The sequence below is a fragment of the Mustela nivalis genome, assembly GCF_964662115.1.
Source record: "Mustela nivalis genome assembly, chromosome: 14".
NCBI classification, from domain to species: Eukaryota; Metazoa; Chordata; class Mammalia; order Carnivora; family Mustelidae; genus Mustela; species Mustela nivalis.
This window is the reverse complement of record NC_139033.1, coordinates 23,979,849-23,999,112: the sequence shown is the minus strand read 5'-3', so window position 1 is coordinate 23,999,112 and position 19,264 is coordinate 23,979,849. Positions and strand designations below refer to the sequence as shown.

General features: G+C 37.2%; 1 protein-coding gene across 4 annotated transcripts; it reads left to right on the top strand.

Moving 5' to 3' along the window:
• Nucleotides 1-427: 427 nt before the first annotated feature.
• Nucleotides 428-19,211, top strand: LOC309848147 (uncharacterized protein C18orf63-like). Of its 4 annotated transcripts, none has more exons than XM_082699340.1 (10): nucleotides 428-487; nucleotides 2,926-3,094; nucleotides 4,759-4,837; nucleotides 7,030-7,086; nucleotides 9,648-9,759; nucleotides 10,354-10,395; nucleotides 11,939-12,015; nucleotides 17,533-17,642; nucleotides 18,478-18,574; nucleotides 18,688-19,211. In XM_082699340.1, the coding sequence occupies exons 2-10, from the start codon at nucleotides 2,961-2,963 to the stop codon at nucleotides 18,796-18,798; spliced, it is 819 nt and encodes a 272-aa protein (XP_082555466.1). In that variant the 5' UTR covers nucleotides 428-487; nucleotides 2,926-2,960; the 3' UTR covers nucleotides 18,799-19,211. The 4 variants fall into 4 exon arrangements, with proteins under 4 accessions (XP_082555466.1, XP_082555467.1, XP_082555468.1 ...); XM_082699341.1 differs by lacking the exon at nucleotides 428-487 and adding an exon at nucleotides 500-910; XM_082699342.1 differs by lacking the exon at nucleotides 428-487 and adding an exon at nucleotides 1,667-1,781.
• The last annotated feature ends 53 nt before the right edge of the window (nucleotides 19,212-19,264 follow it).

Here is a 19,264-nt window from a genome sequence, read left to right as displayed (position 1 = left end):
GGAAAAGCCGAGGTGCGCAAGGCATGCCGGGGAAGCACGAGGCCCCTGGGGCGTGTTGGGGGTGGGGTATGTGGGGCATGCTGGGAGCGCACACGGGCCGCACGTGCGTGGGGCTTGCAGGAATTCCTGCGGCGCCAACAACAGCGAAGGGAGTGCAAAAGAGGCGGCTGAGGAGTATGGGTATCCCAAGAGGGCACATGAGGCGCGTGGGGCACGCTGGGAGCACGTGGCGCACAGAGCATGCTGGGGCGCGTGGGCCGGCTGGGAGGGTGCGTGGGGCGTGCTGGGAGCACCGCCGAGAGCTGCCAGGAGAGCGCAGAGGCGGCGGCGGGGGATCGTGGGTGTGCCAGAGAGCACCTGAGGAGCGCGTAGCATGCTGGGAGCACGTGGCGCGCGGGGCGTGCTGGGGCGCGTGGCCTGCCGGGAGGGCGCGCGGGGCGTGCTGGGAGTACAACCAAGAGCCAGGAGGAGATCGCAGAGGCGGCAGGTGAGGAGGACTGCGAGCCCTCAGAGCAAAGGGCGAACGTCCCTGTGGAGATGTCAGCGTGAGGGATGCAGAGAGGCAGCACGGAGGCCCTTGTGGGCCCCGCCATCTGCCGCGCCCCTTCCTCACGCCAGTGTGAAGGCCTGTGGGTTCGCCTCACGAGGCGGCGGCTCTGAAGGCGCTGCAGGTTCTCTGTGAGCGGCAGGGAGCGCCGGCGGGGGCCCGTCCCGGCGCCCCGAGAAGCGCAGCGCATCTCTGCGGGGCGGGCTGCTGGCGCGTAGGGTGGGTCGCGGCCCGGACTCCAGCGCGCCCGGCTCATTCCTGGAGGCCGCGCTCAGACAGCGTCGTCAAGCTGAAGAAAGACCTGGAAGGGCTTCCTGCGCGGCCCGTCCCCGCCCGGAGAACACGAGGCCCGCGGGGGGCGGGGTAGGTTATGGGGCCCCTGCGGGCCCCTGTGGCTTGCGGACCGCACGGGTCGCCGGCACCTCATCCCGCGCTGAGGCTGAGCTGTGCGGCGCTCTGCGCGGCTTCCGGGGCAACCCGGCGAAGGGGGACCTGCTCGGAGCGCCGCCGGTTTACCGCTCCGGACCTCAGAACGCGCCCACGGTCGCGCCGAGGAACGGCAACCGCTCCCGGGGTGCTCCTCAGCGGGGCCCTGGTGCTCCCGCGCGGCTCTCTGCCCGCCGCCGAAGGCCGGCGCGACCTCGCGGCGCCTCCTCCGCGGGAAGGTGTTAAAATCCGCAGGAGTCATCTTAGGGGAAATAGGTCAGACGTGAAAGTGGGCCGCGGGCCTGCGGCTCTGAGCTGCGTTCTTCCGGGCGCGCAGCGCGTGCTCGGCCGCGTGTGCTCGGCCGCGCGTGCTCGGCCGCGCGTGCTCGGCCGCGCCGTCCTGAGCTGCTCGCCTGACGCTCTGCCTGGTGCGCTTTGGTGCCCTTTATCACAGTGCTTCAGAGAAAGTGGGTTTTAGGCGAAATTGCGAAGGAGGTTGTCTTTGTCTTGGAACTTGTACTTTTTAAAAAACCTTTTCATAACAGTAAACGTTAAAATAGAGCAGGAAAGCGGAAGGAAGGGCAGTTTCTACTTTTAACGCTATGGGAAATCCCATTGATGAGGTCATTAACAACGTGTGGGAATTTGTGTTAACCTGAGAGTCGTGTCCCTAAGAGAACCAAGGGCCCCTCTAGAGACGAAGCTTTGAAACACTCCTTCTTGAATGAGGAAGCTGCATGGGAGCCAGCCAGAGGCCACTGTCCGCCATCGCCTTAGACCCCAACACATGTGGTTCCTGAGATTCTGCGTAAGACAGGTCGTATTCCCGATTCCCGGGCGGATACGTGATTACGTTTCTTCTTAAAGGGAGAAAATGTGTTGCTGTTTAAAAATCCGAAGTGTTAGACTCTCAGTTACCTCCCCCTGCTGTGTGTGTGCATGTGCGAGAAGCTGAGCTTAACTCCGCCACTTGCGCATGCCAGTTTTCTCTAATGCCCAGGACAGACTGCGGAGGTATGCTCTGTGAATTACCAACTGTGAAACGGGTCCCAAATAGAAGTTTTAAAGCTAATTAACTGTGGAAAAGGAAACTGGATAACAAAAATTAGACATCCTAGTAAATACTTCTTTTCATGTAAAAAGATGAAAAAATATTCAAACTTGAAATGCTTTAAAGATAACCTGAAGCAACAGAAGACTTCACTATATACATTTAGATTTTCAAAAAATTATTACTGTCATAGGAGATACTTTTTTTTTTTTCTGAAAACAAAAAGAAACTTAAGAATAGCCAGGAACTTTAACTTTCTTAAATGAAGACAATGGGATAGAAATATATCTAGTATCTAGATCAGAGTAGGCATTTGATAAACAGTAGCTCACTTTTGTGTTATTACACTCAAGTTATTTTACTTATAGTGTAGAACTTCAGCCTTGTAATTCTATATTATCTTTTTAGAATGATGAAAAATTTCCAGTATGTATTGTGATGTTGCATAACTGTGATACTAAAAACCATTGAAATTGATAATATAAAAAGGTAAACTGGAGGTTATTTGTATTACATCTTAATGATGTTTGTAACATGTTCTAGCAGGTTAAAGATTTTATTTATTGAGAGAGAATGTGTGTGCATGGGAGAGAGGGGCAGAGGGAGAGAGCACCTCAAGCAGTTGCCCCGCTGAGTGTGGAGCCAGGCTTGAGCTCAATCTCACAACCCTGAGATCATGATCTGAGCCAAAATTAAGAGGCATTTGCTCAACCAGCTGAGCCACCCAGGATAAACAATTCTTAAGGGTAAAGTGGTAATGATATTTAAATGCTAAAATCTGCTAATTTGTTTTTATTGCCTTATTCCAATACAACATCAAATATTCTGTGATGGGTTCATATTAAAACCCTTTGATAAGATAGTTCAATGCTATTTTATTGCTGTTTGTTTATTTTTAAAGGCCTGGCAGCTGAGACATTTGGTCAACAGGAAAATATGAATGATTCTAGGCAGCAATCACTGTTCTTCATCACATCTCCAGATTTACACAAACTCTGTGCTGTCAGGATAATATTGAGTAATGAGGTGGCTGATACTGAGATTAGAAGTACACAAATGAAGATATGCAGGTAAAAAATCCATTTTATAAGTAAGGCTTTCTAAATTTTTTGAGACCTATTAGAGCTGTTTTGGAAGTATCTCCTTTAAAACAAAATACTCTTTTATTTAATCTGTGTATATAGCTTTAAATAAAGGAATTCAGTTTTGTTCTGACCAGATAGATTGGATTACATTTAGGGAAGGACTTAAAGTATCTGTGATTGAGTGTTTTTATATTTGTGACTTCTTGTGTGATCTTTTTAAATTTTTTATGGACGTTGATAAATTAGTTTCTCAAAAACTTAGAGGTAGAAATTAATAAATATTTACAGAGTACCTGGTGTTTATGAACACTTTAGGAGATACTATAAGCATTTTTGATTAATGCAGTTTCTTAATTTGCAGGTCAACATAAGATAATTTCTGTAAAGTATTTCTCCAAGAATTATTTTGAAATGACTGACCCAAGATTGATTGAAGCCTAAAGTATAACTCCATGATTGCTAAGAACCCACCATTTATTAGTCCATTAAGTTGTTTGAGTCAAAGAAGGACTCTTAGAATACAGATAATATCCGTAACTGAATTTCTTGGAGAGGAACAAACACAAGATTGCTAGGAGCCAGAAATAAAGAAGATGCTTTTGGGGGTGTCCTCCCATTTTTCTCTCATTTACAAAAGTTTTCTTCTCCCCAATGTATAGTTTTTCAGTAAAGTACATCCAGGAGCCTGTACCCTTTGTGCTAAAGTATAATTTGATACTTACTGGACATTTACTTGTGACTCCTTTGGGAAACAAATGGATAGGAAACCTGAGATTTTCTCCTGTTTACCCTCAAATTGAAGGTGGCCATGCCCACAGAGTGAAGTGTCTTGATTCATTGTAGGCATTGTAGACTTAGTTATGTCAAACAAAGGCAGGCCTTGCAAAACCAAGTATCTGCTGCATCTGGTTCTGCACCAGGGGTCTTAACAGAAACAGAAGTGCCCATCTAACTTTTTGAGGTAACCCCTCCCCACTACACACTCTTATTTTTTTAAAGTTTGTTTCCTTGATACTAATTTTGAAATTTTTCGTGTGTTTTATCCACCTTTTCCTTGATCTTTGAAACAAAATTCTTGATGATAATTTGAATTGTGATTTTTGTTGTGAGTTCATTTGGCTGTTGAATACTAAAATGAAACCACTACCTACTTTATTTAGGCTTGGAAAAAATTTCTTTTTTGAAGTAAAAGCATCTAGTTAGTAGTTCTAACATTGAAGTAGTTGATAATATCACTGACAGATAAATCCTTAGACTCTTGCCTCCTGACTACCATTTAAAAAAGGAAAACAGGAGTAGAAGAGCTGGATTCTTAACAACATTAAGATATCTTCAAGTCTCTCTTTGGACAGAAATGGAGTTTTAAATGAGAAATCTAGGTTCACGGATGAAAGAGATTGGGAAAATCAGATGCAAGGATAATATTTTATATCAATATCTGAAAGCTTATAACATTCTTAAGTCTTGGCTGAGAGGCTAAATGTTCAAGTTACCATGTTAAGTGTGAGGAGAGATACAGAAGTCTTTATAACACAATCCTTCCCTAGGAAAAATGTAAACTTTTGAACTAAGCAATTTTCAAAATGTTCTGATGGGTAAAATCAGACAGAAGGCAAGTCCACTTAAAATTGTATGTTTCATCTCTACAGACAATTGCTGTTTTTGCATCAAGATATTCTTACATCACCTGTGCCTGGAACATTAAGCCAAATTTGGGTAGTGATGGCGGTTAGTATTTTAAAATTTTATGAAGTGTTATTACTAATTATTGGGAGCAATACTGATAAGCAATAATTCAGGTATTCATTTTAGCTCAAATTGAAGGTGGTTTATGAAACCAAAGTACCATGTTATAGTTTGATTGAACCATTTATAGACTTTAACTGGTATACCTGATGTTTAAAATTCATTTTTGTGGTTCTGATTTAATATTTAGTTTGTCACAAGCACTAAGATAAAGACTATTAATGAATAAAATATAACATAATTTTAAGAGCATGGCCTTAATCTTTTTTAAAATTTTATTCTTTAGAATTCTACTTAATATAAAGGAAGAAATTTCCTATTCCAATACATCTCCAATTGTTTTAAAGAACTTAGATCAACAGTTTATTTATTTACATTAAATTTGATATTTCTTCCCCCCCCCATATTTGTTTATCTGTTTAAGAGAGATGGATTGTGCTCCTGCTTGCATGCACACACAGAGGGAAAAGGAGAAGCAGACTCCTTACCAAGCAAACAGCCCAACATCGGGCTTGATTCTGGGACTCTGGGTTCATGACCTGAACTGAAGGCAATGATTAACTGACTGAACCACCCAGACTCCCCAACAGTTTTTATTTTTATTTGAAATTTTATTTAAAACAAAATTTTTAGGGATGGCGGCTCAGTCAGTTAAGCCTCTGCCTTTGGTCCAGGTCATGATCCTGGAATCCCAGTCCCACACTGGACTCCTTGCTCAGCAGAGAACCTGCTTCTCCAGTTGCCTGCTGCTCCTCCTGCCCCTGCATGTGCTTTCTTTTTCTGACAAATAAATAGTCTTTAAAAATTTTTAAAAATTTACACATAATAAAACTACAGTAAGAAACCTATGTCCCAGTGCTGTACGTCACTGGAAATGATAATGAAAAGCCAAAAATCTTTATAAAAATTATATTATCCTCAGATTTTTATCAAAAATCTTTCTGAAAATCCTCATTTTCTGAGATTTTAGTTCTTCAGAATCCAGGGAAATGAACATTTATTAATACTAACAATCCATCAAAAAATCTTTAGTTCCTTTATTTTTCTTCTAAGTTATATCATTACATATTCATCTTTTATTTTCTCATTTTTTATATTATTTTTAAGAAAGATAAGCTGTTGATGGACAAGTAAACACTACTACCTCTTACTTGTGTTCCTTTCTACCTGCAAATCTTTATGGAACAGAGGGAACATTGTTTCAGAGTTCTTGTAAATTCAAGCATCCTAATCTTAGCAAGAATATTAAATGAAAAGTAGCCATCTAAAAATGTGTTTTGCTTTCTTACAAAGATATTACATACCATAAGTTTTTTGAAAATATTTAAAGTAGAAAATTGGATTTTTATACATACTATTTTGAAACTTCCCTTTCATTTCTCCTTGAACATCCTCTCCTGGATGTTGTTCTGTTTCGGTACATACATCTTATCCATTATTAAGGCTGTCTAATGTTTCATTGTATGGGTGTATAATAATTTAGTTAAAATTTTCTAACGCGCATCTGAATTTCTAGTGGTACTTCTACAGCACTTCAGAAAGCATCATTAAAATTCTATAGTCTTTATTTGGTAGTTTCTGTGGGTTAACTTTCTAGAAGTGCAATTGCAGTACATTTTAAACTAAAATCTAAGTGATGCTATTCTCTGAAAAGCTTGTACTAGATGGCATCTTAATAGTGTATTGAGAGAGACAGTATTTCCACATTCTCATGAACACTAGATATTAACAACCTTTACACATCTGCCAATCTGTTACATTAAAAATAATACCTTCTTTGATTTCTATTTCTTTCCTTGGTTAGTTGAAACACTTTGGCCTTTTGAACTCTCTTTTGAGTTCACATTTGTGTCCCTTTTCCTTATCCATGCCTAGAAACTTATTAAGAAAGGTGTTAGATATTATATGAAATTTATTAGCCTTTTCCTTTTCTAGGTTCATGTCACTTTCAGATAGGCTTTTCTTCATTTTGAGAATGTACCCACATGTTCTTTTTTAGGGAGAGAACAATTATCACTTGCTTTCCCAAGGCATAGAAGCTGTTAGGATGATAGCCTGATGATGGGTCAGCTGCTGTAGAATGTTTAAATTCGCTATGTATTGCATTGTTTAACAATGTATTTGTGTTAAGTAATTTTTATAAATGTGGATTTTTTGTTGTTTTTTTGTTATAGATACCATTTTATAAAGCTGGGAAACTTAATGCCTATATTGAAAAATATGGAGCTAAAGTAAGTTTTTTAGAAGTTTAATAATTCCAAATGCTATTTATATTAATTATGTATTCAATTTTTTCATCAGCAAACAAAAATTAAAATGTTTTTCTCATATGATACTGCTCTCTGTGAAAGAACCACCTTTTTAGTTTTTAGAGTTTGTATAGAATTTTTATTTCTTCCATAAAAACTTAGTACAATTCACCAAATTATCTGGGCCTGGCATTTTCCTTGTGGGAAGGTTTTTGACTACAATTTCAATGTCTTTAATAGATTATAGTACTATTAAAATTATCTATTTCAAGGAGTGTGTCCATTTCACCTAACTTGTTACATTTATTGACATAAAATTACTTATAATACACCCTTAATTTCCTTTGCTGTAGAGTCTGTAGTTATGTCACCTATCTCATTCCTGATAATGGTAATGTGTCTTGTCTTTCTTTTTCCTCCCTAATCAATCTTACTAGAGGCTTTAGCAAGCTTACTGATCGCAAAAAACAAGAGTTTAGTTTGGTAGATTTTCTCTGTTGTCTTACTATTTTGTATCTCATTGTTTTTCTTTTTATTATTTACTTTTTATTATTTATTATTTATTTATTATTATTATTATGCTTACTTTGGGTTTATTTTGCTCTTCTTTTTTTAATTTAAGGTGGAAACTGAGGTCATTGATTAGACAACATTTCTTTCTAATATAGAAACATTTAGTGCTCTAAATTTCCTCCTATGTTTGTGTTTTGTTTTGATCTTCTTCAGTTCAAAATGCTTTCTAATTCCCCTTTGATTTCCTCTTCAAACTATGGGTTAGTTAGAAGTGTATTATGTAGTTTCCACATATCCAGGGATTTTCCAAGGATCCTTCTATTTTTTTCTAATTTGATTGTGACTAGAGAACATGTTTTATATAGCTTGAACTTTTTAAAATTTATTGAGACTTGTTTTATGGCCCAGAATATGGTCTTCCTTAGTAAATATTTCTTGTCTACTTAAAAACAATGTGTATTCTGCTGCTGTTTCAGGTAGTCTAGAAATGTTAATTGGGTCACAGCATTTGATAGTGTTATTAAGCTACTGTATTTTTCTTATTTTCTACCTGTTGTATAAATTATTGAGAAAACATGGTACAAAATTTGGCACTGACTTTAGCTGCAGTGGTCAGTGACACCATCTTTGTTCTGAAAGGCCTCCAGGTCATGAATCAGGATGGTTATTGATGACAGAATTGCCCTACATTTCCTCCTTGTACACCAAGGCTGAATGTATGTTGATACATTCTACTGTATTGGGGTTAATACCTCCATCCAAGCAGAAAGGTCAGTACAGAATCAAGGAGAAAGCCATTTGGCTTTCTAAGAAAGATCCCGATAGTTTATGGGGTTTGTTCAGGCATTTAGGCCTGAGACCTTGGGTTCATGTTTGAGGTTAGTGTTACAGGTTGGCTTCATCCTGCTGCCTGAACTCCTATTGATAGAGAGCATCCTTAATAAAATATCTGTGAAACAGATTGAACAGATTTGTCTTCTTCACTGCCAGCAAAGTAGTTATCCTGGGAAAATTTACCAGAAACTAAAATAGTACAAAAATGAGGGGTGAATGATATTAGAAAGCAGTTCTCCTTGGCTCTCTCATTTTTTATGCATATATTACTAAGAGTGGCAATGGCTGCATTTTCTTTTGGACTATATTTATAAGGATATTTGAATAGAAGAAAACCTTGGTTCTTTTCCTAGCTTTGTGTATTTTCTTATATGTTTGTGTGGCTGATCCATACTCTGCTGATGACTCAAGAGGGACTCTACTGATCTCAGAGTTTGCTCTCTGTGCACCTCTCTCCCCTCTGTAATGTTTTGCCCCCCAAACTAGCTCCCTAGCCCTCCTGAACTCTCGGCTATCCTGTCAACTAAGGTAGACCACTGGGTTTTCCAGGGTTCTACCTCTCTGCACCACAGGCTAAAACCCTCTGTAATCAATATATTGGGGTCTAATTATAGGTTTCCCATCTCTTAAGGATTGCTATTACTTCTTGCTAGATGTCCAGTGTCTTGTGAACCACAGTTTCATGTAACTTGCTCAGTTATTGCTTAGTTACCCAAAGTGGGAGGATAGATCTGGATCCTATTACTTTTTATTAGTCAGAAGTTAAAGTCTTGATTTTAAAAAATACTCTACAGGTAGAGCTAGTCTGCTGGTTTCATGTGTGCTCATGTAAGTAATTGTTTTCTGATGTTAAAATAGAGTGAACAACAATGAAAACCATAATACAGTTCTTTGCAGAGCTGAATATGAAGTTTAGTATTCTAGCACAGGAGCTCTAAAACTTTAGGCTTATTGGGCCAGGATAAGGAGGAAGAATACTGCCATTGTAGCATGATAGTCTTCATGGTTTCAAAGTGACTATGTTTTAACACTAATTAACTTTAGAACCAGAAAAGATTAGCTGTAGTGATGACTATAACTCATATCCAAAATAACCCATGTTTTTGGATGGTGATCTAAATACACATTTTCCTTGAGTTTATAGGACATACCAACTGCTATAAATTTGCCTATGTTTTGTTCTTTAATATGTTTAGGTAGAGGCTCCACAAAGAGTAATTCCTGTAATTCTTCAAAACTGCCTTTCATATTCACTCACAGCTAGACTTGCTCCAGCCTGGAATAAAATCGGCCATCTCTTGGTGCAAGGTGACTATATCTCTTTCAGTCATTGGGGGTTTCTGAATTAAATTACTTCTATTCTGTACATCTGTTTTAAATTTCAGGATATACTATTTTTAGGGAATAGTTTTTAAAGCATAGCCACCACTAAGCCTTCTCAGGCAAGTCCACAACAACATAAATGTCATCTTACCTAGGATGATATTGAGAGGCCTGCTGATGTTTTTTCAAAGAATTTTTTTAACATTATATAATAACTTGATATTTAGAAAGGAATAAATAAAAGTTATGGTGCATTATTATACAACGAATACAAATTACCAAAAACTGTTGGAACCAAAAGGCTATTCTGAATTTTGTGTTGAGGTCTGATCATTTTCTAAGAATTCGATGCCAGGAAATAAATGTTAGAAGGAAGAATTGGGTATTTGTCCTTTTAATTGAAAAGATAATTTTCGAGTGGTTATATTTTTTCTCTGAACTGTCTCTAGGTTATTCCTTTGTGTAAAACTACATTTTAAGGTATTTTCCTTGGCTTTGATAATTAAACATAAAAGGTTATATTTATTAAGTATGATTTATAAGTTATAATAATATGGACTACCTTATGAATTTTTTAAGGAAGAGAATTTCTTTCTCAGATGGGAAAGCAAAGTGCTGTCGGTAAGTAAAAATGCTTAAATAAATAGATAAAATATTAATATGGTTAACAGTCGTTGAAGAAAACAATGTTACATATTGGTGGGTTGTTACAATTTTGATGATTATGAGAATATAATCATATATTATTATAATCACAATTTTATCCAGGACATCCTCTCTGGGCCACAGTATATGTTCTTATTTATAAAAGAAAAAAATCACTTCTCTTAATTGGTAGTAAAATCTATATTTTTAGTATCTTACCTAATTCAAATTATTACTCTGAAGAAGTTAAATTCTGCAAGCCTTTGTAATGTATAGTTTCCAGAGTCATATCATTGAAAACTCTTTAGTACTGTTGTAAGTAAAAGATGTATTTCTTATGAGAACATAGTTCTTCTTTTTCTTAAAAGAGAAAAAAAGATTGTCTAAAGAGACAAAGATGATCTAAAATACACACTTTATAGTATGGTCTAATTCTTCATTGATAAGCATGGCTGTTCAAGTAGACCTGTTCCTAAGTAGTAGTCCACAGATAGCAGACAGGTGGAAATCCTAAGCTCCAGTAGACATTAATCAATCATGCTAGCTTTCACCACAATTTGGGCATAGTCTTAAATCCTGAGCTATCGCCTATAATCCACAACTATTTAATTTGAGTTGACTTTCAGGCTGAAGTTTATTTGCCCTCCTTCCTCTACTTTTGTGTTTAAACTGGAGTGACAGTCACTGTGCTCTTGCTCCAGGCAAATGGGTTCATTACAGAAATTCAGTTTCATCCTCAGACACTGTCAAGAGACTATAGATGTCAGAGGTTAAAGATTAAAGTTGAGAAGAGCAAAATTCTTCACTCTTGTGTTAGAACTTTTCTTTTAGTTTTGCCAAATATAACATTTATAGCAGAATTGATAAATTATAAGTGTATATAGCTCATTGGATTTTCACAGACTGAACATATCCTCATAACCAGTTCTCAAATCAAGAAGTACATTACCAGTACCCCAGGAATCCCCTCATGCTTTCTTTCAGGTACTACCTTTTCCCAAGATGACCACTATCTGACTTATATAAGTAATTCTAATTATGAGAAAGCAAGGTAGGAGCCTTGGTGCTCTATGAGATCTGTATTGTATCTCCTGGTTTATTGATGGGCATTTGTTAGGAAAAGACTATAAAGTTAGGAGCTGGGCATGGCACCTCTCCCAATTTAAGAGGACAATGTCCATTTTTCACATGTAATAGAAATCAAGCTTGTAAAATTACTTGTTGAATTTTTCTAACCGTGGGATGTCCCATTGTTCTTATTGTAACCCTGCCCTGTGACCTCCCCAACACATACATGCCCTTATTTCCATTTTGTTTCAGGCCTTTTTCTCATCTGCAGACTCTCAAACATTACTTGGTGATTTTTTTTGGATTTTACCATGTGAGGAAAAATTACATATTCTTAATTGAGTTTCTAATGTGAATAAATTAACTTAAAGTTACTTTTTATTAAAATATTTAACTTAATAAAATAGAGTAATAATTCCAGGAAATTCACAGTTAAATATTTTATTTTCAGTATTAGACATCAATGTAAGTGAAACTCAAGTTTGTCTAAGTATAGAAGCTTACACAATCAGACTGCCATTACCTGAGGTACCATGTATTTTTATTTCTATAATTAAATTTGCTATATATACTATATACTTTATTACCAACATACTAGTAGGTTTTAATTTTTAACAAGTGGTAAGAGTTTTTTATTATCAAAATCCATATTATTAAATGCTTGATATGTTGAAATTGTTCTAAATCTGTTTACTCAAAGAAAACATTCTGTCAGTTTAACACAGATTTTTAAAAAAAATTTTTTTTTAAGATTGTATTTATTTGAAAGAGATAGAGCATGAGCAGAGGGGAGAGGCAGACGGAGAAGGAGAGGCAGACTCCCCACGGAGCAGGGAGCCTGACTCTGAGCTCCATCACAGAACCCCAAGATCATGACCTGAGCCGAAGCAGATACTTAGCCAACTGAGCTACCCAGGGCCCCTGACACAGATTTAATCCTATCATTCTTTTGCTCAAAAATCTTTATAGATGGCAATGGAGACTCTCCACAAACCTGTGCTGCCTCAGCACTCACTTCTTGCCTCTTTTCTCATCTCCAAATATTAAAAACACTGTTTCAGTTCATACTAAATGTAATATCCCCTCATTAGCATTCTGCTAGCATTTTTTATACTTGTAAAAAAAATATGTAATGCAGTTTGCCTTCTTAGAAGGATATGTCTTTTACTAATTCCCATAGCACCCAGCATAGAAACTTAAACATCAATAATAACTCAATAAATATTGTTTTCCTTCTTCTGTGACAGTGGTTCTCAGTGGACGGGGTAGAGAAGGAAATGAATGACTTTGTTCCCCATGAGGCATTTGGTAATGTCTGAAGAAAAATTTGGTTATGACAAAGGGAGAAGGGCATTTAATGGTTTGAGGCTAGGGATGTTGCTAAAAAATCCAACAGTCACAGGACAGCAACCCCATCTCCACCCCAGCAAAGACTTTCCAGCCCCAAATTTCAGTAGTGTCCATATGAGGCAGATGATTCCTCCTTTGCTTAGAGTGACCCTTTTGTTAGCTATTCATCCTGCCCTTCCTTTAAGGGCCAGCTCCAGTGCTATTCCATTCATATTTCTCTTTACCTTTAATTCTTTGCAAGAGACAAGTCAAAAATAAATAGGATCTACTGTCTCAATTACAATTACTCAGGAATTGTGTAAGCCAGTAGGGAAAATGACCTGTATAAAAACAAGTGGAATGGGCCACATGACATGAATATCTTGTACTGATGAGGAACCTTTCCAAGGCTTGGACCCACTGTGACCTCCCAGCCTCTTTTGGACCTTCCTTCTTTGAACCTTCCTGCTCTCCTGCACCATGCTCACATACAACATTGTATGTTTAGAATTGTACTCATTTTATATCCCCAATTTACTTCATAATAAGCTTCTTTAAGACTAATATCATGTCTTACTGCCCTTTGAGTTTTCTACATATGAGACTTGTGCTTTGTATATTTGAGTTTTGAATCAATTAGAGATTGAAAAGGAGAATAAGACATATAGAGATCAGAATACTATCTTTATTACTAGGATGAGAATGTAATTTATGGTCCCAAATGGATACTTTTGAGAGTGAAAGGGACACTAACCTAAGGAGATACTGGTCCAACATACATGAATTGGGGTATGTTAAAAATAAAATTAAAGCAACTAAAATTAAATTTATTAAGTTCATTATACATAAAAGAATAGTTTGTGAACTGAGTCTTCAAACTAAGAGTGTAATGAATGAGACTCAGAGGGTGTTGTTGCAGGATAGCTTCTATAATGGAAATGTAGAAGATATTTTATCTTCATAATGATTGGTTATAGTAATGGTGTGTTCCAAATGACAGGGGATTGGTTAAAAGTGATTATGTTACTCTGTTTTGGAAAACAATTTAAGTTTTATTTATGATTTTTAGAGGCATTTACAAGAAATAATTGAAGTTAAATTTCAGTTGTGTTATAGAATGAGCTAGATTAGGTTTTATGTGGCTTAACTGGTTTTGTCTGCTTAAGGAATTTTCAAGTTTGGTCTCCATTTTATTTATTTTAATAGATATTTGGTCACACTGTTTATTATTGGAAAAAAAAAAAAACAGTTATTAGAGAATGTGTCCTATCTCACCCCTAGAATCAGGCGGATTCCACTCCTACTTGTGGGAGTAATGGAGGCTCCCAGGCTCCCTTGGGAGATCAGGCACCATTCCCCATATGACAGAATGCAGTACACTACTTTGTGCTAACAGGCCAGTCCCCAAGAGGAAGAAGAAGGAATTGTCCTGGTTTTATCAACCAGATAAGTCACCTGATCTGCCCTGGGGAAAAATGAATGGACAGAGAGACAACAGGAATATGTGTTAAAGCTTTCTCAACATGGAAGTAAACACCCAAAATGGAAAAGATGTAATCCTCTCTTCTACTCAACATTATATACTCAGTATACACTGACTCTGTTCATTTAAATTGATTGCCTAAATTATAATCGACTGTCAGTTTCTCCAAACCTCACTTTACCTAAATTTTTGATATGGCATTTTACCCACTAAAATTAGTTATAAAAATTAGTTCCATACATGTCTGTGTTCCTAATAAGTTGGGATCTCTTTGAGAGTCTAGGTTTTGCCTTATTTATCCTTGTTCCCCATATGGACTAAAGGATACTGGGATTGAGTCTTCCTTTTATCAAAATCCAGTATTGGGTATAGATCTGGTGAGGGGAATAAAGGTGAGGAGGAGGATGTTGACCATCCCTCCTCTTTGCAGTTTATCTTTTATACTTTCATTCCCCTTAAGTAACTGAGCTGGGAAAGAAGCTAAGTAACTTGCTCTAGGTCATAAAGGTATTAAGAAAGTGATTTAGGATTTAAGAGATTTCTTTTGATTCTGTTCTTTCTGCTACATTATACTTCCTTCACCTAGTCTTAGGTGTCTTGACTCAAATTCATATGTCCTATAGAGCCTGACAGGAGAGGATATTTATTACATATTTTTAAAAAATCAGATAACAGTGGTTGGCAATATAGTACCAAACTAAGTATCATAAGAATTACATGACTTTAGGAGTTCAGGAAAAAAGGATATATTTGAGGGAATTCATATTTGAAACTGTGGCATTATTTTCTACCCTTTCCTTCTTAAAATCATATCCTTTTTTGATTTCTCTGAAACTGCTTTATCAGAATTTCCTACCACTTACTAATGATTCTCTCTTCTCTTACCGTGCTTTAAATGTTGCTGTTCCCTAGAGTCCCATTTTCAGCCCACCTTTCTTTTCCTTAACAGGTTCAACTCTTCCAGTGGTAACCCTATACACTTATCTCCCAGATAGTCTCATATAGTTGCAATTTGTCCTTTCTCAATATTTTCACATGCATGTACTAATGATGCTCAGTCTCAGTTATGCCTGAAACTGAATTATTTGTCATCCTCAGTAGTACCAGCTAGGTTCTTCCTTGTATTTGCTCTTGGTTACTGGCATCAATAACCAATAAGTTAACTAGCTACAGATATCAGAATTATCCATGGATCTTACCTCCAATATCCAATCAGTCATTAATAGCCTATCTCGGTCTCTGAAATATCTTCCTCCCCTCCATTTCTGCTGCTCTTATTAAAGTCTCTTCTGTTGCCTGAACTATTAAAATGGTTTTCATATTGGTCTTCTTTTTTTCCCTTATTTTTTCTCTAATTCTTCTTCACAGTATCAAGAGGGTTCTCTTTCTAAAACAGATGATCCCAACCTAAATATCTCTAGTTAATCTCAACATTGCCTAGAGCAAATAAAGTCCAAATTCTTTAGCTTGATATTATAAGGAAGAAGGGATATTTACTGAGTAACTTGTTAGTGCAGATCTGTTCAGAAAGGGCACATTATAAACATTTGTTAAGTAAATATATGTAAGAGGTTAACTTTCTTTTGAGGCATATGGGTAGTTAGCCAGTCTTCAGAAAAATCTATGTTGAGAAAAGCCAATATAGACATTAAGTGCTAGTACTTAAGATGAAAATCTCTGCAGCAATTTGAGTCTCTGAATAGTGTTGAAAATATCCAGAAGGATATAAACTCAAGCTATGTAAGTGGGTGTATATGAGAACCCATAAACTGAATATTTGGACATGATACCTACCCTCTCTGAATTCAATTTTAGGTTCTGTTTTTCCTAAATCTATTCATTCACCTGCAGTCAGTCTTTCCTGACATTCACAGCCTTCCCAGCACTGACCATCCTTTTCTTTTTTTAGATTTTATTTTTTTATTTGACAGAGGAGAGAGCTCATATGCACACAAGCAGGGAAATTTGTAGGCAGAGGGAGAGAGAGAAGCAGGCTCCCCACTGAGCAGAGAGCCCAACATGGATAGGGCTGGATCCCAAGACCCTGGGGATCATGACTGCAGCCAAAGTCAGACCCTTAAATGACTGAGCCACCCGACACTTCATGACCATCCTTTTCTTAGGTCATACATTAGACAACTTTGTTCTTAAGCACAGTACATCACAGGGCAAGATTTATCTCGTTTGCATGGACAGTCATGCATCCTTACTCACGCTTACTGTCTTAGCTTTCTTACCTTACAACATAGCCAGCAGTTCTTATCTTCTTATTTCTGCATTCGTGTTTTTCTGCTCTGCCTTGTTCTCTTGTTTCCATTAGTTTCAATAAATGCTATAAGAATTCAGGGAAGGATCAGTCACTGAACATAGAGGAGTTGGGTCTAACTCTACGCCTGTAAGGCTCTTATTGATAGAACGCAGATAAATCACAGTAAGAGCAGTGCTTAAAGCAAATGTTTTGTCATTTGTGACTTGTCTAGGCAATTTTAAAAAATGGCCAGCTTAGTTGGAGTTTTGTTGAAAAGTAGTACTAGAGAATGAAGTTAGAACATTATTTCCCAAAAGCCTTATGAGGATAGGTTAAAAAGGGGTTGAGGGATTATGGAGCATTCTTTCTGATCGTAACATAGTGTCTTCTGAGGAGGACATTAACACTTCACTTGAAGTCTCTCTTTATATTTGATTCACTGTTTTAAAATGCCCCACAGGGTAAGGAAACAGTAAGGGGAAAAGGATTGTTAAACTATAAGCTTAAGTACCTGCAGATAGGGCCCCTGAGGACCAGAGGAAAAGCATTCAATGAGAAGGAAAATGAATGCAGAAGGGGAATATTGGCCCTGTGCTCTCGCTTCCAAAGAGCAAATAGAAGAACAATTCTCAAAATCATTGTCCAGTTAAAAAAAAATTAAGGCACTATTGTCACAAAATGTAAATACCTTCCTTTAGAAGGAATTCAGCTTCCTATAAACATAATCAAAAAGTTGAAAACCAGTTGAAAAGTATGAGAGTAGTTCAGGGTTGGAAAATGAGAGAAAGCATGAAATACTTGATATATTGTACAGAGAGAAATAGGAAAAGTTGAAACATTGATTACATTATGTAAAGTGTTATGCACCTCCTACTTAAACTAAGCCTTTAAAACTACTTTGTAATTGACTGTTTATGTGTTTCTTTTTGTTTGACAAATTCTTTTGATGTCTTACTTATACATTACATCTTATTTCTATTAAAAGCTGAGAGAATTTGGTATTTCTCAGAGTATTATAAAGGATTTTGATAATAATAAGAATGCTGTCATTGAAGGACATTCAATTTTGAGCAGCTGGTGCTATGTTTTGCCAAGGTGAGATTTCAATTTGTGTCATCTGAGATGGGTCAAAGTTAGAGTTAGTTCTGTCTCATTTTGCTTCAGCAATGATGTATAGAAAAATATGAAGGTATTTTTGAAATTGAATTTTTGGAAGTGGTTTGTGACTTAAAAAAGATGTTGTACAAAGCCATCAATTTCCTGTATCAAATTACTAAAACAATTTTATTATACACTTACATTTTTGTTAAATATAGTCTTTACAAAAGTAAAATTTCCAAATATCTCATTATGAAATTACAACTATTATAATAGTATCAGTAAAACCTTATAACTTGTGTATATAATTAATGATTCATTATCATTTTTTAGGAACTGTTTTAAGTTTATACTGTCTTTAGGAGAAAAATAGCTTGTTATTAATATAAATAGGACTAATGGGATGAAACTTTAGCCTGCTTAGGAGAAAGAGCTTTAATTAACTAACAGAATATGCACAATAATTTAATCATCAAAGTGGGGAAGAGGAAGGTAGGGAACAAAGATTTGACTCTGATTCATTTAACTCTTAACAGACTTTTCCTTAAAGTCTAAGAGTTACTAGGCATGCTTCTATATGGCAGCATTTACTAAACATTATTTTGTGTTTATTACTGGTACATTGCATTAATTCAGTTTAGTTTTTCTTAATAATTCTGGCTGTTAAGATTTAATACGATGGTCTACTTGGAACTAGGAGCAAATGATTAGTTTATTACTTATGTATTGATAGTGGCTTAATCTTTTTGAGTATTTTCTAAATTAAATTACATAGTTAAATTTATATCCAAGCATTGGCTCATAATGTTTTATCAACTCTTATTTTTTATAGTATGAAAAGGGGACAAATAATAAGTATTCTTCACACCACACCCCCTGACTGTCCTTTTCACTCATATGAAGATTTCCAGATGCACTGGGATGACCTGGTAAGGAAAAGAAATGTGTGCTATGTTAGAAGCTATTTGATTTTTGCTTCTTATAATTTAACCTAAGTTTAGGTTTCTCTTAGGAAAATTTCCGCTTTGTTCTTAATTTTTAGTATGGCTATAAACTTCCAGAAGATTGTGGAAATACTAAAATATACTGCAGCATCTACTTCAAAATGATAGGAGGAAAGATCTTCACATATCCTTTTACATGCCACTTATAAGAGAAGTCCGTTGCCAACCTCATGATCCAGTCTTACTCCTGGCTTTGATGTTCTCATCATTTTCGACCTTCTCTGTGTCTGAATGCAACTGCATTCCCCCTACCTTTTTTCCCTGCTTGAATGTTTGTTTCCCTTACACGTTTTCTGTTTTTGAAAATGAGTTTAATAATTATTTTTTTTCTCTTAAGCATCATTGCAACAATTTAGGCAACAAATGGAATTTTAGAGTAGACAGAAAAATGTTGGGGTGCCTGGATGGCTCAGTCCTTAATCATCTGCCTTCAGCTCAGATCCTGATCCCAGGGTTCTGTTGATCCCATAATCCTGGGGTCAAGCTCCCTGTCCCACTCTGTGCTCAGCGGGAAGCCCGCTTCTCCCTCTCCCACCTTCTCTCGCTGTCTCTCTCTCTCTCTTTCTCTCTGTTAAATAAATAAATAAAATATTTTTAAAGACATGTTCACATCAT

Bases quoted from the DNA above. Each gene is read 5' to 3' on its own strand.
- LOC309848147 (XM_082699339.1), top strand. From the start codon at position 1,966: ATGCCCAGGACAGACTGCGGAG. The intron at 4,838-7,029 runs GTTAGTATTTTA...TTTTTGTTATAG, and splicing joins AAATTTGGGTAGTGATGGCG to ATACCATTTTATAAAGCTGG. The intron at 18,575-18,687 runs GTAAGGAAAAGA...CTTAATTTTTAG, and splicing joins AGATGCACTGGGATGACCTG to TATGGCTATAAACTTCCAGA.